Raw genomic sequence first — 20,222 nt, forward strand, 5'->3', positions numbered from 1 at the left:
ATTATACAGTATTGAATTCAGTTTAAGCCCTGTAAAATGTAAAATTGAATGAGTTTTTAACCTTTAAAAAAGATCTCCATTTCATTTTAGAATATATTGTTCCTTGCAGAAAGGCTCTTTTTTTTTTGCTACTAACACTGAGATGTTGGCACATGCATCTCTAATCTGTATGTATTACTAGTCATAATCGGTTGTACTCGGATCCCTGGCAATGGTAATGTTTATCACCTCTACTAATTAACATGATGTAAATTTCCATGCTTCCTCCTCAAATATAATACATTTTTAAAAAATTTGTTTATTTTGTGTGTGTGTGTGTATGTGTATATCACACAGAACATCCCAAACCATCTTATTCAACTATACACCCACTTCCCAGATGGCACTCTCCCATAGCCTCCCTCCCCCAACTAGAGCCCTTATACTCTGATATCCCTGCTACTGTCTGCTGTGTTGTTGGCACCCCCAGCCATTCCCCTCTACTTGTCAATCTGGTGAATCTAGTCAGCCTATCTAGAGAGAGGTCTTTGTTTTAGGAAGGTCAGCAATCAGTTGTCAATATTCCTTTAGATAAAATTGGGGTATGCTGTTCTTTTTCCCAGTTCTATACTGGGTTACTATCTGGGAGTCCCTTTGGCCATCCTGGCCAACAACTCAAAAGAAGGTATTTCCTATCTGGCATTGTTGCTTGTTATGTAGCCTTTAGCTATACATAAGGAATCTTAAAAAATTATGTTAGCCCCTTTAATCTTTGGTTATACTTTCCTTTTGGGTGTTTAAGGCCATATAGTTGGTCCAGATAAACCAATTAATTTATTTATTTATTTATTTATTTGGAGTTTTTGAGACAGGGTCTCCTTGTAGCCCCAGCTGTCCTGGAACTCACTGTGTAGACCAGGCTGGCCTTGAACTCACAGAGATCCACCTGCCTCTGCCTCCCAAGTGCTGGGATTAAAGGCATGCGCCACCACGCCTGGCCCAACCATTTTAGTTTTACTCTTAAGGTTGTTTGAGGATCTGTTCCTTAGGGGTCACATGGGCTTGGGAGGAGCCCCTGGCTCCTTTCTTTTACCAGTTCCGCCTATGTGAAGATAAGTCAAAGGTTCTGCTCGACCATGGCTGGCTTCACTTGGAAGCATGGAGGAAATGATTCCTCTGTGTTTACCCTCCTCTTTGTAGACTGGACACTGGCTCAAGTCCATCTGGTGGGGTCTCCTCGGCATCTTTGATCAAGAGGACAGGTGACCCACCACAATTACAGGACAGTTTGAGAGATGCTCATAGTCCTCTGGAACTAGTCGACCTAGGAGGGCAAGGAGCAAAAACTACTTTATGTCCCTCTGACCAAATTATTATAGGCCTCAAAGTATGTCTGTTAGACATCCAAGAAGATTAGTTCTAACAGTCTGGTACTTTTAATTACTGTGTGTCATATAGATAAATCTTGGGCAAAGACCAGTTGTTCTCAGATAAACCTTACCTAGACATATGATAAGTACTTTTAAGTAGTAGGTTTATGAATTTGATTGTCTGGAATGTGAGAATTAATACTTCATATGTAACATAACCTTTTTCTTTTTTTTCCTTGTAGACTTTTGTGAATGATGTAAGGATTCCAGAGCAGACTTACATCACTTTGAAACTTGAAGATAAGCTGAGATTTGGATATGATATCCTTGTCATTATTTACTTTGGTACAAATTAACATCTTCAGACACATAAAAATTCCAATATAGATATGCTAGAAATTTATAATCATTGGATGTCTTGTGATGCTTAAGTATTACATGTTTAAAACTTTTTGCTGTGCTTGCTTTAGTTACTATGCCTCTTCCTAGGAGTAATCTTGGAAAAGGTGATGGACTCAGCTACTGATGTTTCCGTTTCTCTCTGTACTGATGCTGTATACATAACTTGGTGTTAGAGAATGGAACTGAGAAGAGCCTGGGCATCTTTGCTGCAGCCCAGGGCTTCTTTCCAAGTGGCTTCTGAATGCATAAATCAGTCTCTTGGGAGGTATATAAGAAATTAACTCTGCCTTTTCTCTATGCTATATTGCTTCTTTAATTCAAACTCTTCAATGTCTTATGTCTTCTGAGATCAATATTACGTGATTAATACTTGTTTTCCATTAAGTGTGTATTTAAATTTTGGGTTTAAAAATTAGAGTGTAATAACTGAGCAGCGATATAGTTGTACTGTATTATAAAGGGTAGAAAAAAGGAAGGAATAATAAAAGTGGTTCTATTTGATGAGGTAAGAAACTCAGTAAAAATGATTGATATGTATTTAATTTATCTTTTGAGATTTAGTTTCTTTAGTCACTGTATTTATCTAGACTTTAATAATAAAAAATTGAACATTGGCATTCTGTTGATTTGTATCATGTTAACAGAGAAATTCTAGTCTTAAGTAGAGTTGGTACTCAAATACACTAACATTATCGGATTGGGTGCTAATACCTACAGTTAATCAAATACGAACTTTTAAAAGTTTAAAAATTAAAATTAAAAGGTTTACAGCATATATTACAACATTTATGTTTGAAAAACTAAAAGAATATATAAAAAGTCAAACCATTCAATATTTGTTTTTGTTTTTTCTTTAATCTTTAAAAATTAGGTGAGATTGCTCAGTGGATAAAGTCCTTTACAGCCATGTCTGAAAACCTGAATTTAATCCTTGGGACTCACATGTTGAAAGGAAAGAACAGACTCCTACAAGTAGTTCGTGACCACTGCATGTACACTGTGGTGTATGCCAACACAGACACATATACAAAATTAATAAATGTAAATTTTTAGATATATATCATATAAAATAGTTAAGAATTTTTATATGATTTTCAACCAGTATAAGTTTTATTAAAAATTTCAAGTATATTTTGTATTCAAAGACTTCCTATAATTTATCATTAGCCATCTCAAAACAAAGAATACAAAGAGATTAAGATTTTAATAAAATCTTATGAAATTTTTAAGTGTTTAAATCAAAAATAAAACTAAACTCCACATGCAGTGGAGTATATGTGTAGTCCAGCTACTTAGGAGCCTGAGACAGGAAGATTGTTTGAACATGATGTGAGAGTTCAAGAAGGGTAGGAAGGAGGAAAGGGAAGAGGAGAGAACTTAGGAAGTAACCCATACTTTTACAGACTCTGATTTATTAATAGCAAACGAGCCTTTTTCCCCCTCTAGTATGCCAGCTCATTATAATCTTAAATAGGCTAGGACAATTTGGGTTGGGTTTTTTTGTTGTTGTTGTTTGTTTGTTTTCTTGTCCCTTAAGGACTCTGATAGAATTATGCAGTCACTATTGATCCGGATGCACAGGTCATAGCCAATTTAAAAATTGCTGTACACTGGAGTGGAAAGCTCTAATTAAAGTTCTAGGCATGGTGGTGCACACTTTTAATCTTAGCAATGGAGAGTCTGATACAGGTGGGTGTCTGTTAGATTGAGATCAGCCTGGTCCACATAGCAAGTTCCGGACCAGGTGGTGCCACAGGGAGACCCTATCTCAAAAGAACTATCACCATCAACAACAACAAAATAATGATAGTAAAATCCCACCTTAATAGAAAGAAAATTTTAATGTGGATTGAGACTAGAACTAAGGAATGTAATTTATGTTCCGTAAGTCTTATTTTCTAATCTGAGAAATTATATGGAAAAGCATGAACTCTATAAAATATCCCAATATTCAAAACAGCAATAAACTCAAACAGCAATCAAGAGAAACCTCAGAAACCTGGGATCATTCAAGTGGCCAAAAATATGGCAGATCAGAAAGCCCAAGTCCATTCACTTCACATTTATTAGATGTTTTCTTTTATGCGGGTGTCATTCCAGTGGTATGGGGATATACTAATAATATTGTTTTATAGTCACTTTCTCTTGGAGCTTATACTTCATTGGGGTTTAAGGGAGCTGACTGCACACAGAAGAAGTAGGCAGATTAGAGGCCGATAAGTTCTGTAGGAGTTGAGGGAGACTATGAAAGGGGTGTAGGGACAGCTGCTGGGTGAGTGGGAAATGGAAGTTACACTTTTTGGGGGGGTTCTTTTTGAGACATGGTCTCCCAGTAGCTCCAGCTGACCTGGAACTCACTATGTAGGCCAGGCTAGACTCGAACTCTCAGAGATCTGCCTGCCTCTGCCTCCAGAGTGCTGGGATTAAAGGTGTGCGCCACCATGCCATAGAAGTTACACTTTTTAAAAGGATGTTTATGAAGATCTCATTGAGGAAGGAACAATGGAGCCAAAATATTGAGAACAGGAAGGAGCCAACCTAATGGCATTGTGGAGAAACTGCCCTTTGAACAGAGGGAAGAGGAATTCAGAGGACTTGAAGTAAGGACGTTTTTGGCCCATGTGAGGAACAGCATTGAAAAGTCAGTTTGGGAGCTGGAGAGATGGCTCAGTGGTTAAGAGCACTGGCTGCTCTTGCAGAGGACCCAGATTTGATTCCCAGCACCCACATGGTGGATAACAACCAGCCATAACTCCAGTTCCAGGGACTCTAACGCCCTCTTCTGACCTCCACAGGCATTGCATGACATAGATGTACTTACATACATGCAGGCAATACACTCATACACAATAAGTAAATGAATTTTTTTTTAAAAAAGAATGTTACAGTTTTGACCACTTGTGTGATGGTCATCCAAAGACTCATCCATGTCTTTGTTATTTAAACTTCAGTTTTATTTAAGATATTGGTGACCAGAATTTATCATTCTCATTAGGATATTATAAAGAATTTGGCTTTTATTCTGAGTGAAATGAGAAGCCATTATAGAGTGTGGGAAGGTTTTTTTTTTGCTTTTTGGGTTTTTTTTTTTTTTTTTAATCAGAAGAGTATTGTCACCTTCAGGCTACACCTATTCAAAGGGCACTCACTATGTGTGGAGTCAGAAAGATATCCATGGAGGATGTTTGAGCCAGTGTAGCAGGGTAGTAGATGTGCAGGTGATGACGTGTAGCAGGTGAAGAGAAAGAGGACTCAGGATGAACTGAGGTTTGAACCAAAGCAAGGGGGACAATGAAGTCATTTCAAAGGGATTCAGAGAACTCTGAGCTGGAATTCTGCACTGAGCAATTTGTGTGTGTGTGTGAAGAGGAATGAATTGTCTGATACAGTTGTAGATTTTCTGTATTTTTTTTTCTATTCTGATAGCTTTACTATTTCCTTTTTCTGAGTAGTAACTGAAGTCAAGCATTGAAGACCCTCTTTTGTAATATAGATGTTTGGTGCAGTAATTTTTTTTGGAATTAGATTATAATTTTTATTGAATTTTTGCAAATTTCATACATTATATCTTGATCATGTTTAGGCCCCTCCCCTATTCTCATCTCCCATAGTACCCCCCCCCCTCAAATTATAATTTCATATGTATTCACAGAGTCATTCATAATGCTCAAGATGGAACACAACCCAGTTGCCACTAAGGAACTGAAATGACTTTTTCTACGTTTATACAGCTAATTACTATGAAAAGATCTGTAATAGAAAATGATGTATGATAAAAATAAAACCAAGATACAGGATGAGATGCATAATATGCTCCATGTGTGTATGTTTATGTGCTTAACAATACACATGTTTAAGGATCGGGATGTGGCTCAGATAAATGCTTGCCTACCATGCACAAAGACCTGGGTTCAACCCCCAGCACCACATAAAACTAGGTGTGGTGGTGCATGCTTGTAATTACAGCACTTGGAAAGTAGAGACAGAGGATCAAAAGTTCAAGATCCTTGGCTACATAGTATGTTTGAAGCCAGCCTGGAGTAGATACATAAGATTCTATCTCTATGTGTGTGCTTATGCTGGTATGAGCAATGAGTATCTTTAAAAGGATATAAAAGAAACTTGAGATAGTGGCTATTTCAGGGGACTGGGGGTAGGGATGGGGGAGACCTTTTCGTGTAGCACTGACTGACTTGGAACTTGCTATGGAGACCAGGCTGACATTAAACTCGAGAGCTCCTCCTACCTCTACCTCCCAAACACTGGAATTAAAGCCAGTACACCACCACACCCAGCTGTATGTGCCTATTTAAATAGGTTTTGAATTACTTGCTATATCCATGCTCAGTATGATAAATTTATCCCAAGTATTGCTTTTATGTTCTGTATGCTTTTTAATTTTCATTTCAAATTCTTTGGTTATAGGTTATTCCAAATATATGGGGAGTTTTCAAAATATCTTCCAGTTAATTATCCTTTTAAATTTAAAAGCATATTTTTTAATATTTTATGTGTATAAGTGTTTTGCCTGCATGTTTGTAAGTGCACCATGTGCAGTGCAGTGTCTGCAGAGGCCAGAAGAGGACATTGGATCCCCTGGAACTGGAGTTACAGATGGTTGTTAGCCACCATGTAGATGCTGGGAAACAAACCTGGACCCTCTGCAAGAGCAGCCAGTGCTCTCAACTGCTGAGCCATCTCTCCAGCCCCTACTTACTATTTCTTATGTAATTCATTGTTGTCAGTGATCATACTTGGTGTCTCAAATACTTCTGAATATTTTTTTCTGTTGCCCAGAATTACACCTATCTCAGTAAATGTTTTATGAATACTTGAAAAGTGCTTATATCCTCTTTTGGGGGGTTGAATGTTATATAAGTGTTTGTTACACCAGTTTGGCATAGTAGTGCACTAAGGTCTTCTATCCTGGTTTGTTTTCTCTGTGTTCTGTAAATTATAGAGAAAGCAGCCTTGAAAATTCCAGACTCTAATTGTGTACAACCTGCTTCCTCCTTGAAGAAATCTTACATCATGGTAACTTGAAGCTCTATTTTTAAGTATGTAAATATTTAGAATTATTGTGTCCTCTTGATAAATTTACATCTTTTATTATTATGAATGACTTGAGTATGAAACTGGAGTTTGCTCTGGTCTGGCTTGCCTAGATTTAGTATGATTGCTCCAGCTTTCTTTTGATTAGTGTAATATAGGTTCTGTTTGCTTTTAAGCTGTCACTTGTGATCTAGGAAAGAAATCTAATTTACATTGCCTAAAAACTTTAGATTCTCTTTCAATTACCTTCATTTTGAACATATAATTCATTTGAATTTAGAAACCTCATACCTTCCTTTTAAAAACTGCCATTCATTTTTATCTTTCCCAAAAGTAGTCTGCTATTGCACGATGGCTGTCTTAGTTTCTTTTCCAGTTGTTATGACAAATGCTTTGATAGAAACAACTTAGGAAGGCAGGGGATCTTTTGGCTCACAGTTTGAGATTATAGTCCATCATGCTGGGAAAATCATAATGGCAGGAGCCTGAGGTCACATTACATTCCCAGTCAAGAAGCCCAAAGCAGTGAATGCCTCTGCTCAGTTTACTTTCTCCTTTTTTGTTTTGTTTTGTTTTGTTGTTTGTTTTTGGTTTGTTTGTTTGTTTTTTGTCTTTTTGAAGCAGGGTCTCCCTGTAGCCCCAGCTGTTCTGGAACTCACTATGTAGACCAGGCTGGCCTTGAACTCACAGAGATCCACCTGCCCCTGCCTCCCAAGTGCTGGGACTACAGGCGTGCACCACTATACCCCGCAATTTCCTCCTTTTTTATACAGTCCAAGATCCAGCCCAGGGAATGATGCCACCAGAAATGGCAGGTCTTCCCACCTTTGTACCATTGTACCACATTTTTACCATTGTAATCAATAAAGTCTCCTGTAGGCATGCCCCAAAATCCATCTCCCAAGTGATTCTAGATTCCATCAAGTTGGCAACACTAAACATCACAATTCCATTCCTTGTCAAACATCACTTTAAATGATAACCCTTGAGGCTGGAGAGAGAGCTCAGCAGTTAAGAGCACTGGCTGGCTGGCAGAAGACCTGGGTTCCCAGTACCCATATGATGGCTAACAACCATCTATAACTCTAGTTCCAGGGGATCCAACACCCACTTCTGTCCTCTGTGGGCATTGCATGACACAGGTGCACTTTCACCCATGCAGGCATAACACCCATAAACATTTAAAAGATTAAAAAAATTCTGGGCATGGTGGTACACACCTTTAATCCCAGCACTCGGGAGGCACAGGCATGCAGATCTCTGTGAGTTCGAGGCCAGCCTGGTCTACATAGCGAGTTCTAGGACAGCTGGGGCTACAGGAAGACCCTGTCTCAAAAAATAACAGTAATAATAACAATAAATCATAACCCTCCACCTCCTGTCCCCACAGTCTCATGCTCATGTCATAAAGCAAAATATAATCCAACCTCAAAAGTCCCCATATTCTTTAACAATTCCAGCCCTGTTTAGATGTCCAAAGTACATCTTCTCTGATGTTCAAGACAATTTCTTAGGAGTTCCTACAAAATCAAAAATCAATGCTTCCAACATTTTATGGCACAGAGTAAACATTCCTATTCCAAAAGGGAAGAATGGAGCATAGCAAGGAATGATTAGACCAAAATGAGACCAAAACCTGAGACTCCATGTCCAACATCTTGGGATCATGATAAAATTGACTGCGCTCCAAAGGCTTAGGTAGCTCCACTCCTTTGGCCCTGATACCTGCAGCACACAGATTCTCTCTTGGACTTGCTCCATTCCATTCTTTCAGCTTTCCTCAGCAGAGACCATGACCCTGGCATCTCCAGTGTGCTGAAGTTTCTACTACAAATTAAGCTTCATCTTCACAGATTTACAAATAGCCTTTCAGGATCTGCTTTTTAGGGACTCTGACCCTGCCAGTCAATGTCTGGCCTCAACTACTCTCTGGAACTGCGGCTTTGAACTCCATGACCCTCTCAATCCTGTAACTTTCATGCCTGCAAAACCAGAACTACATGAATGATGCTGCCTAGCTCTGCTAACATCTCAAGATAGTACCTCTGATGAGTAGTTTTGACCTCAGGATACCGTTCCTGGTGTCCTTGTGCAACATAGGAGATTTCTCTTTGGTTGTACTGATCTCTTTAACAATTGCAGCTGCTTTTTCAGCACCAACCTGAATGTTGTCCTGTCCTGGAATGTTCTCTTCCAAATAAAATTATATTTATCTTTAAATTCACCTTTACTCAAGTGCTCAGGACATGACCAAAATAAAGCCAGAATCTGGATCAAAATATATGAATAACTAGCCCCGCTCTTTTTTTTTTTTTTTTTGGTGTTGTTTAAGATTTATTTTTGTTTATGAGTATGGGTGCCCCTGGAGGCCAAAAGAGGGCATCAGATACCCTGGAGCTGTAGGTGGTTGCTAGCTACCCATCATGAGTGTTGGGAACTGAACCTACCTAGGTCCTCTGGAAAAGCAGCAAATGTTCTTTACTGCTGAACCATCTCTCTAGTCCCCTAACCCCTTCTTAATAGAGTTCTTGTTTCTGTGTGAAACGTTTTAGGCCAGGCCTTCATTGTTCACATTCTCAGACTGGACTACTGAGTTCTACTTCCAGGATGTCCCCTAACCCCATTCTTAATAGAGTTCTTGATTCCGTGTGAAACCTTTTAAGCCAGGCCTTCATTGTCCACATTCTCAGACTGAACTACTAAGTTCTACTTCCAGGATGCAAGGACTTTTCTAGCCCAGACTTCTAAACTCTTCTTCCCTCAGACTAGTCCCATAGCCCTAAAGAACAGAATGGTCAAATTTATCACCTCAACAGCTTCACTTCTTGATACCAATTTTCTTAATTTCTTTTCCTATTGTGATTAAAATACTTTGACAAAAGTAACTTAAAAAGGGTGAGATGTGTTTTGACTCTTAGTTTGGCATTATAGTCTATTATGATGGGGAACTCAGAGTAGTAGGAGGTTGAGACAGCTGGTGACGTTGTATCCAGCCAAGAAAGCAGAGAACAATGAATTCCTCTGCTCAGTCCAGGGAATAGTCACCACCACCAGTGGAGTGGGTCTCCTGCTTCACTTAACCTAAACAAGATAGTTCCCCACGGGTATGTCCAGAGACTAGACTTGCAGATAACTGTGGATCTCATCAAGCTTAGAGTTGAGATAACCATCATGGTAGCTCACAGAATGATTAGGTCATCATAGTAGGAACATAAAGACAAAATATTGTTACAGTATCTCTACTTGTAGCAATCTGTGTAGCAGTGTTTGCTGGCAAATCTAGATAATGGTTGTTAAAAATAAAGGGATGACAGTTATAATTAAAACTTAAAGAATTTCAGGCTACAGGAGAGAATATCTGGTACTATAGATCTGGTCAAAAGCCCATGGCAAGGGAGATCATAGCTTTCAGGCTACAGGAGAGAATTAATATCTGGTACTATAGATCTGGTCAAAAGCCCATGGCAAGGGAGATCATAGGCTCTGGTTGTAGAGCTACTAGTGTTTTGCTAAATTGACATGAAGTGCCCATCAAATTTACATTGTTTATGCCCTTAGATTAGTGCTACAGTTGGCTTTCCTCAGAGAAGCTTCTTTTTGCAGTGGTCAGCAGTAACTGGGCAAATTCCTGAGACTACATGACTGTTGAAAGCCCAGCCATAAATGAGGCGTGTATAATATTGCTTACAAGGTTCGGGGAACATTGCAGCAGAATAAATGGAATGTAATGAATGTAACAGCCTGAGGAAGTAGGGGGATTAGTGTAGAAAGCAGACTTCTGGACATGACATAGCTGTTGCATTCTCGAACTCATGGCAGCTGTGATTATCTAATAAGATCTACACAAGATTGGGTCCATCAGTACCCTCTAATGGAATGAGGAGGGGTTCCTAGGGCAGCACCTCTCCCTGAGGATATGTGTAGTGAAGGGTTGATGGGGGTGTGGGAAACATTTTATTCATTGGTGTAGCCACTTAGGTAAAGTGCCCATGCTCCTGTAAACAGCCCTTCACCTGTCCTCTTTTATATAACCCTATGGAAACTTACTGGCTCACAAAAAGAAAAGAAGAGAAGAGAAAAGACATGAAAGTAAAAGAGGGCCTAGTGGAGAAGAGGAAAATGTCTAAAGTGGGACAAGTGGGCAAATATGATTGGAATGCATTATGTCCATGTATGATAATGTCCTGATGAAACTCATTATGCATAGTATATGCTAGTAGAAAACATTTAAGAAACTAAAAAATAAGGACTTTTTATTCAAAGAAATTTTTTCCTGATCCATGTGGTTGATACCCTCAACAAATGAACACAGCTTCCAGATTTCAGAATGGAGGCTTTCTCTAAGCTAAAATAATTGTGTTTGAATAACTGATGGAAAAGGACTATGGGATGGAGGAATAAAGTAACAGTTTTTTTAAAGTTGTTGGCATCTCCCAATGTCTACCTTGCTGATACAGTATGGTATCTAGTTTAGCATAATTGTGCATTTCCTTTTCAGAGATAAAGTTCCTATATTAATGAGACAACCTTAAAAGTTGTTTTGGGTAACTTTAATTTGAAGGGGCTGGAGAGATGGCTCAGCGGCTAAGAATACTGGCTGTTCTTGCAGAAGACCCGGCTTTGAATCCCAGCACCCACATGGCAGTTGATGGCTGTCTGTAACTCCAGTTCCAGGGGATCTGATGGCCTCTTCTGTCATCTGTGGGCATTGCATGAAACAGGTGCACTTACTTACATGCAGGCGATGCATGCATACACAAAATAAAAATAATAAAATATTTAAAAAAAAATAATTTGAAATAATTTTTAAACTTTTCGAATCTTTAAGGTTGCATATTCAAAAATGATTTTTCATTCTTGTGTAAATTAATTTTATTCAGGTATCTCATTTACCTGAGACTAGTGTTTTCAACCCACAAGAATAACATAACTTTGGTATGGTTTTTAGTGTATCAACCCATCTAAATTGTTTGAGGACACATTTTGATACTTTTTTTCTTGACAGGGTCTTTGTAGTCAAGCTTGACATAGAACTGAAAGTCATTATATAGTTGTCTCCCCATCTGGAGTGCTGGAATTACATACATAAGTCACCACATCCAGCTTGTACCTGTTTTGTCCCTTGAAATCTTGTCTCCACCAGTAAGAACTCATTATGTAGTATTAAGCAAGTTTTAATTTCCCTATTGCTTGAAAGTGATTGGACTCTTCCTCATGGAGTAATCTAATGATTTGACCTTTTAAATGCCTTTTCGGCTATCATTTTTAATTTTCAAGTTAGCTTAAAAGTCATGGGCTTCATTTGGCATTTTCATTTATATGTGTTAGCATACCTTGTTCTAATTCATCCCCTTCCCCCACTCTTCTCTCCATCCCCTTTGCCCACCCCTTCTTCCCCTCCTTCCTTCCACCAAATAGTATACCCTTGTACTTTTTCTTTCTTTTTTTTTTTTTTTTTTTTTTTTTTTTTTTAAACATATTTAAACCCTTTTGGAAGGGTCTAGTAAAGGAAAAGATTGAATACACAATAGAAAGAAAGAGGAAATGGGTTATGGAAGGTTTGGGAGAGAGGGGTAGAGCCACAGAGTGGGAGAGGGTGATACAGATGTGGGGAAGTGCTGGGATTAAAGGTGAGTGCTGGGATTAAAGGCATGCGCCACCACACCCAGCTTCTTTCTTTTTTAATTTTACAAAAACTTTATTGAGGATTTCATACATGTATATAAGGTGTTTTGATCAAATCTTTGCCCACTTCCTCCCCTCCAACATTCCTCTCCTCTGAAGAGGTAACCCTAAAATCTTTTAAAGTTTAAATATAAGCTCCCAAATACTTTTGACATTTTTGCCTTTGGAACAGACTATGTTGCTAACAGGCCCAAGGACATATTGACTTTTAGCCAAGAAACTGGCTACTTTTCTTTGGGGGTATTTTTACCCTAATTGCCTAGCCAATTCCTACCTCCTATTCTTTTTTTTTTTTTTTTTTTTTTCCTTTTTTTTTATTTTTCCTTTTTTTTTTTTTTTTTTTTTTTTTTTTTTTTTTTTTTTTCTTTCTTTTTTTTTTTTTTATTGAGAAGGCCTGTATTTTAATATGCAGACGAGGCTGGTCTTGATCTCATGGAGATGGGGATTAAAGCCGTCCCTGTTCATGCTTGGCTCTTCTTACATTGTTTTTTTTTTTTTAAACAATATTTACACTATTTAAAAAATTGTATTTATTGTTATTTTTTACTTTTTTGTTTATGAGTGTTTGCCTACATGTATGTATGTATGTATGTATACCTGTGTCGTGCAATGCCCACAAAGGTCAGAAAGGGCATTGAATTGAATCCCCAGGAACTGGAACTGCTTGGCACTCCTTTAATGAATGAGCACAACTGTCAACAAGCCCAGTTGTGACTGTTTAGCAATCAGGCTCTCTTCAGATCATGTAAATCTTTCTCCTTTTAACCCTTATACTTTCATGTCACATGTATGGTTATCTAATTTGATTTTTCTTTATTTATGAGACAGGGTTTCATTATGTATCTTAAATTCACTATATATACTGTAGCCCAGGAAGGCCTCAAATTCACAATCCTAATGCTTCAGATATTAGCATTATATGCATGTACCACCGTAACCGAGTATATTTTTCTTTTCTTAAAATTTTTAAATTAGCATACAAAGTACTAGGTTTTGAATATAATTTGCTTTTGTTGATTCCCCCTTATACTTTCCCACCCTCAGTAGCTTCTTTTCTTTCATGTTACATGTCTTCTCTTACCCCTCAACACCTTTTTCCCCTCTCTTGGTCCCTTTCTAGTAGATAATCTGTGCTGCCCATACACACACACACACACACACACACACACACACACACACACACACACACACACACACACGCGCGACCCACATATAAGACAAAAAACCACATATAAGACAGAAAATATAAGACTAAATGTGGTTTTAGTCTTTCTATATCTGAATTCCTTGCTTTATATGTTTTACAGATTCATTTTCCTGAATACAATATAATTTCTTTTTTGTTTACAACTGAGTAAAAATTCCATCATGTATGTCCACCACATCTTCATTATCTGTTTTTTGATGGTCACCTGGACTGGTTCCATTTTCTTGCTATTATGAATAAGGAGCAACAAATACAGATGTGCAAGTATCTCTTTGGTAGGATATAGAGTCCTTTCGGTACCCAGGAGTTGTATATAGCTAGGTCATGTATTCTATTTTTAATTTTTGAGAGGCCTCAGTAGCGATGTCTGTAATGACTATTTCAGTTTACATTCCCACCAGGAGTGAAGGAGGCTTTCTCTTTCTCCATATCCTAAACCAGCATTTTCTGTCTTGATGATAGCTGATCTGACTGAGATGAGCAAAGTTTTGATTTTCAGTTCCCTGATGGCTAATGATGTTGGACACTTTCTAAGATTTAACTGCTTGTGTCTCTTTTGAGAACTGTCTTTATTTTGTTAATGTTTATTGATTTTCAGGTTTTTTTCTTTTACTAAGGTTTTATAGTTCTTTCTATATTATATTATCCCATCTGAAGCAGAGTTAGCAAAAGTTTTCTCCCATTCTGTAAGCTGTTTGCTCTGTTGATAGTTTACTTTGCTGTATAGAAGCTTTTTAATTCCATATAATGTCAGTTCTTCTTGCTATTTGCTGTGATGTTGGAATCCTGTTAAGAAAGTTCTTGGCTATGCCTGTATCTTAAAATGTTTTCCCTGTGATTTTCCTCTAGCAGTGTCAGAGTTTCAGGATTTAAATTAAATAGAAATCTAATTTCATTCCTGTACAAGTGAATATCCAGTTTTGCTTGCATTACTCTTTGAATGGGCTTTTAGTATGTGATTGGGACAAAGCTTTTTCAAATATTAGCTGCTCATAGCTGTGTGGGTTTGTTTCTAGGTCATCTATTATCTACATCTGTCCTGTTGGTCTATATGTATGTGTTTGTACCAGTATCATGCTGCCTTTGTCCCTCTTGTTTTGCAGTAGAGTTTGAGGTCAAGTATTGTAACACTTGGAGTAGTATTCTTTTTACTTAAAATTGGTTTTGACTGTTCATAGTCTTTTGTGTTTCCATACTTTTGGATTATTTTTTCGAGATACGTGAAGAAAGACATTGGGATCTTGTTTGGGATTGCATTAAGTCTGTGGATTACTTTTGGTAACAGAGCTATTTTCATGATATTGTCTGCCAGTCTAGGAGCATGGAAGTTCTTTCCATGGTCTGCTATGTTTAGTTTCTTTTTTCAATGTCTAAATTTTTCACTGAAAAAGGCTTTTTTACCTCCTAAGGTGTTTTATAGAGTAGATATGTCCCAAAGTTAAGTGTTTTGGCGGGGGATCTTGTTGTGAATAAAAATATTTCCCCAATTTCTTTCTCCACAAGTTAATTATTTGTATATAAGAAAGCTACTGATTTTTCTATGATAATTTTATATCGTGCAACTTTCCTAAACATATTCAAGGTCTGAGATTTGATTGGTGTCTGTAAGATCTTTTAAGTATAGAATCAATCATGTCATCTGCAAAGAAAGATAATTTGACTTCTTCCTCGTACATATCTTTCTCTTTTCTTACTGGTCTAGCTAAGACTTTGAGCACTATAGTAGATGAAAATGGAGTTGTCTCATTCTAAATTTTAGAGGAACTACTCTTGTTTTTCTCCATTTTAGTAAAATAATGGCTATAGATTTGTCGGGTATGGCATTTATTTTGAGTTAAAATAATTTTTGATAGGTGAGTTAATAGTGATAATGTCAACACTTGTGTTTTAAGGATATAGCCCTAGGAATAACTAAAACTATTTAAAATTTGTTTTGCTCAATTTTGATTGTCATTAAGGTAAAGGGTAGTTTCTCAAAGCACATTCCTAGCATGCAGATGAGTTTCCATGATCCTTTTAGTTCAACCACTTCTTGAACGAATTGAACAGAAATGATTTAGATTAGCAGTCATATAGCCTTATATTAAAAACTAAGGAAATAAAATTATTGTAACTTACTGACATAAGTAATTGTATCTGTCATTTTTCTTAATTAACAAGAAAAAAGTCTATGTAGGTTTGCACCACTAAGAAGATACAGCTTTTGAGTTATAAAAAGCTGGGCAAAAAAAGAAGAAAGTTGGGCCCACAGCAGTCTCAAATCTTATAGCCATATCATGTGAGCCAAATGGGACAGGTGAGGTCTTCCTCATTTCTACACACAAGAAGCATAAAATATTTGAACATAAGAAAGATGGCCCCTCTCAAGCTCTTTCTGACTGAAATGATGGGTCAGAGAGAATACTAGCGTAACCTAAGCAAAAATGTTGATGTGTTCTCAGGAGGTCGTCACAGAAAGTCCTCACAATAGCCTACATTCAGTCATGTTTTCAACTGAAAACATAAAAATCACTGTCAACTCTTTAAATGTTATTTAAAAGTAATTGTGCTATGAATTTTTTCAAGCTAGTAATGAATTTTTAATTTTTAAATTATTTTTATTTATGTGTATGAGTGTATTGCCTGCATTTATATAAGTACACCCATACTTATGTAAGTATGACAGTGCAGTGCCCACAGAAGTCAGAAGAGGGTGTTGAATCCCCTGGAACTGGAGTTTCAGATGGTTGTTAGCCACTATGTAGGTGCTGGGAACTGAACCCAGGACCTCTGCAAGAGTACTCAGTGCTCTTAACCCCTGAGCCATCTCTCCAACCCTCTGTTTTAAATTTTAAGGCAAAAAAGCTATTACATATTTTAATTAAATGTTTAGTTAAGTATATATTTCCATATGTATCAGCATATATATATGACAAGAAAAAGAATTTTTAATATTTCAAAGCCACAGGAATCAATGTAGTTCGATTTTTTTTTTTTTTTAAGGCTTAGAATTCTGTAACTAGATTTGGGGGAGTAAGGAGTTCTGTCTCTTTACTCACCACGTTCTTTTTTTAAAAAAAAATTATTATGTGGATGAATGTATATTTTCTTCATGTACATAGGTGCACCCGTGTTGTGAAATACCTACAGATGTCAGAAGAAGGTATCGGATCCCCTGGAACTAGAGTTACAGACAGTTTATAGCCACCATGTGGGTGCTGGGAATCAAACCCAGGTCCTCTGCAAGAGCAGCTGGTGCTTTTAACCGTTGAACTATCTCTCCATCCCCCACTCCCCTTGTTCTTTAAAGAGCAAGAACAAAAATTAATAAGATTTGAACAGAGTATTTACCAAAGTTTTGTATAATTCTAAAAAGTTTTGTTAGTAAGTTTAATATGTTCATTATATTGGGAATTTCTTCCCTCATAGTAGTCACAATGATTACAGTTTTCTCCCTTTGAACTGATTAATGAATACTTAGAACTAGTAAGGAAGGACAGAAATTGATACATGGTTATAAAATTTCATTTATTACAAGGTTAAGTAATGGCAGGGAGTATGATCTAATCTTTAATGATTAGATCTTTTATAAGAAGCATGGTTGTTTTGGCACCATAATGAAAGCATTCATTATATCTAGCACGTGGTTCTAGTATGTATAGAATTGTTGTTTGATAATATAATATGAGCTGATTTCAGTGCATAGAGAAAAGGGGGATTGTGGTTTCTTATGAACCCTAATTATAGCATTCATTTCCTTTGCAGCTGCAAAATGAACTTCATTTTTATCAAAGTTCATGAGAATCTCAGGATTTGATATTGGGTAACCACTTACAAGACACATTTTTTTAGGACTAGGTATCAATATAATTTTCTTCATCTTTAGTCCTATAATTTGCTTGATTTTAGTAAAGTTAAATTTTTCTTTATGCTGTGATTATTTGAGGTCTAGTATTTCCTGAGATTAGAAATACTTGTTATATTTTAAGGTTATTAGTATTTTTTTGTGTGTCATCCTTGCACGGGGACATGCTAATCTTCTGTGTATCATTCCAATTTTAGTATATGTGCTGCTGAAGCGAGCATGGTTATTAGTATTTTTTTTTTTTTTCGGTCTTTTTGAGACAGGGTCTCCCTGTAGCCCCAGCTGGACCAGAACTCACTATGTAGACCAGGCTGGCCTTGAACTCACAGAGATCCATCTGCCTCTGCCTCCCAAGAGCTGGGATTAAAGCTGCTCCACCATGCCCAATTATTAGTATTTTTAAATGAATCAGTTTATTTGTGTAAGTTTATTTTAATATTAAAGGGGCTGTAGTATTTAATATTAAAGGGACTATTATAGGCACATACCTGTATTCTCACTACTCTGTGGGCTGCCAGGAGAACCTCAAATTTAAGGACAGCCTGGGCACCTTAGCAAGACCTTGTCCCTAAAAACATGTTTTAAAGTTTGGAGGTGTGGTTCAGTAGTATAGTACTTGTCTAGCCTGTATAATGTCTAATGGGTCTAATCTCCAATACTGTAAAAATAAACAATAAGGTAAGCAAAATAGATTATAATAATTCTATACTTGGCTTTAAATAGGAAATTTTCTAAATTATATTTGATAACAATTTTTAAGCTCAATTATCAGAATTTTGAAGTTATATTCTTCCTTAGCTCCGTTTACATACAAATCTCTTCACTGTAGTACGAGGAGAAATGAGAGTCCCTGAAGAAGCTCTTAAGGTAAATCTATCCTGTTGCTAGTCTGCTGTTCACTAGTACTGGTTTCTTTCATGGAAGCTTCACTTTGACTTTTAAATGTTTTGTAGCATGAGAAGTTTACCATTCAGCTTCAGTTGTCCCAAAAGTCTTCAGAATCAGAATTACCAAAATCGGCAAGTGCCAAAAGCATAGATTCCAAGGAAGTAGATGCCGCTGCAGAAGTGCAGCACAGACCTACAGAAGCCCTGAAATCTGAGGAGAAAGCCATGGGTAAGTGCTCTGTATGGTCAGGAGTATGAGCTACAACAGCCATATTTGGGTTTTGAATGAGTGAATGTATTAAGAGGAGAGGAGGGAGTACCCAGCATCAAATTGGGTACTCAAATCATTTAGCAGAAACTAAAAAAGGACGACCCTTTAAGGCAGCCAGCTGGAGTTGCCCAACTGAGAGAGACCTGGGCAAAGCACAGTGCCCCTCAGGTAAGGGTAGAGCTTCTAAAAAGAACAAATAACAGAAAGGTATTGTCAGATGTCAGCAGAAACTATGGATGTTAAGACAGTCACCTGGAGTTCTTGGTTGAGCTTTCTCGCCATGGCTGACCTTTTCCATGGCTAAGCTTCCACCTTCTCTTTCCCACAGCAGACGCTTTCTTAGTAGGAATAAGCAATAGAAATAGCTGCTGGAAATAGTTGAGTTTCTAGCTGAGCTCAAGGGCACAATCTTTTTACTCTTAGAGTATTTTACTTTTCCCGCTCCACCACAGAGTAGGGGGACCAGCCCATCCTTAGATCTTGCAGGACACTTTGAGATAAACATGCTTGGATCTAAAATGGGGAGAAAAGAGACAAACCTACTTCCAGAGCTAGCTTTTCAGTGACCTCAAGCAACATATGACAAGTTGTTGATATAATATATATCATAGTAAGCTAACTCCTTTGGAAAAACATGTTCATAGCCATATAAACATAATATATACTAACGATTGATTCCAGGGTGTATTTTAATGTAGCTGGTGTTTTCACTAGAAAACTTTCTGAAATTCATAATACTTGGTAGTTGCATATAGTTATACTTAATATCTTTAAATATTTAAGAGGAATAGTTCAGTATTTAAAGGAAATAACAGGTTACAAACATAGTTTATTTTTATCACATTTGTCTATATATTTTTTGAATTATAATTAGAATAAAGGGAAAATTCTAGATCTAGCAATAGAGTATCATCTTACTATCCTCTAGAACTATAAAGATGCTTTACATTCATAATCCTTTTCTAATAACCAGTTTCTTAAATTTGTAAACAATACCACATCTACTCTAAAAATTTGATAGCAATGAGCTTAAATTCAGCTACTATACAATACCCCTGTGCTGTTCTAAAAGATTGGAAAACGTCCACTCATGTCAAAGTTTAGTTTCACTTTTTTTTTTTCAATAAAACGTTTTTTTTTAATAAAATAATTTTTTTTTCAATTAGAAGAAGCATTTCATTACAACAGCATTAACCTATTCAATAACATTTTTCTGAGCTAGGGTACATCTCTTTCAAAATTGGCTGTACATTTCTAGGTTTACAGATGAATTATTACCCTTATATAATCTTTTACTCATTATAAACTCTATAAGACATAAAATTAAATGAGGTTCCAACGTTTAAAAAAGATCTCCACTTCGTTGTCAAAACACACAGTTTCATACAGAAAAATTCATTCCAAGGCAATTGACATTGAGACATTTTCACATACATTTCTAATCTCTATATACATGACTATCACTGGTCACAGTCGCCCACCTTCTGAGCTCCTCGGCATCTGAGCATGAATACAAACTCGTCAG

At 37.0% G+C, this 20,222-nt stretch overlaps 1 protein-coding gene and 1 non-coding gene across 9 annotated transcripts in view; one reads left to right on the forward strand and one right to left on the reverse strand.

The window, feature by feature from the left end:
• Cep170 (centrosomal protein 170) overlaps window positions 1-20,222 on the forward strand; it is a 167,526-nt gene that overhangs the window by 41,797 nt on the left and 105,507 nt on the right. For all 8 annotated transcript variants that reach the window (XM_008849171.2, XM_008849172.2, XM_029554100.1 and 5 more), the window contains exons 4-6: window positions 1,592-1,670; window positions 18,348-18,406; window positions 18,493-18,655. In XM_008849171.2, coding sequence (XP_008847393.1) covers window positions 1,592-1,670; window positions 18,348-18,406; window positions 18,493-18,655 — 301 coding nt within the window. The remainder of the gene's footprint in view (window positions 1-1,591; window positions 1,671-18,347; window positions 18,407-18,492; window positions 18,656-20,222) is intronic.
• On the reverse strand, window positions 17,654-17,760 carry LOC115066998. The gene has a single exon (XR_003846436.1). It is a non-coding gene; the product is annotated as a U6 spliceosomal RNA (small nuclear RNA).

This window comes from Nannospalax galili, unplaced genomic scaffold (assembly GCF_000622305.1).
Source record: "Nannospalax galili isolate Female #2095 unplaced genomic scaffold, S.galili_v1.0 scaffold543, whole genome shotgun sequence".
Taxonomy (NCBI): domain Eukaryota; kingdom Metazoa; phylum Chordata; class Mammalia; order Rodentia; family Spalacidae; genus Nannospalax; species Nannospalax galili.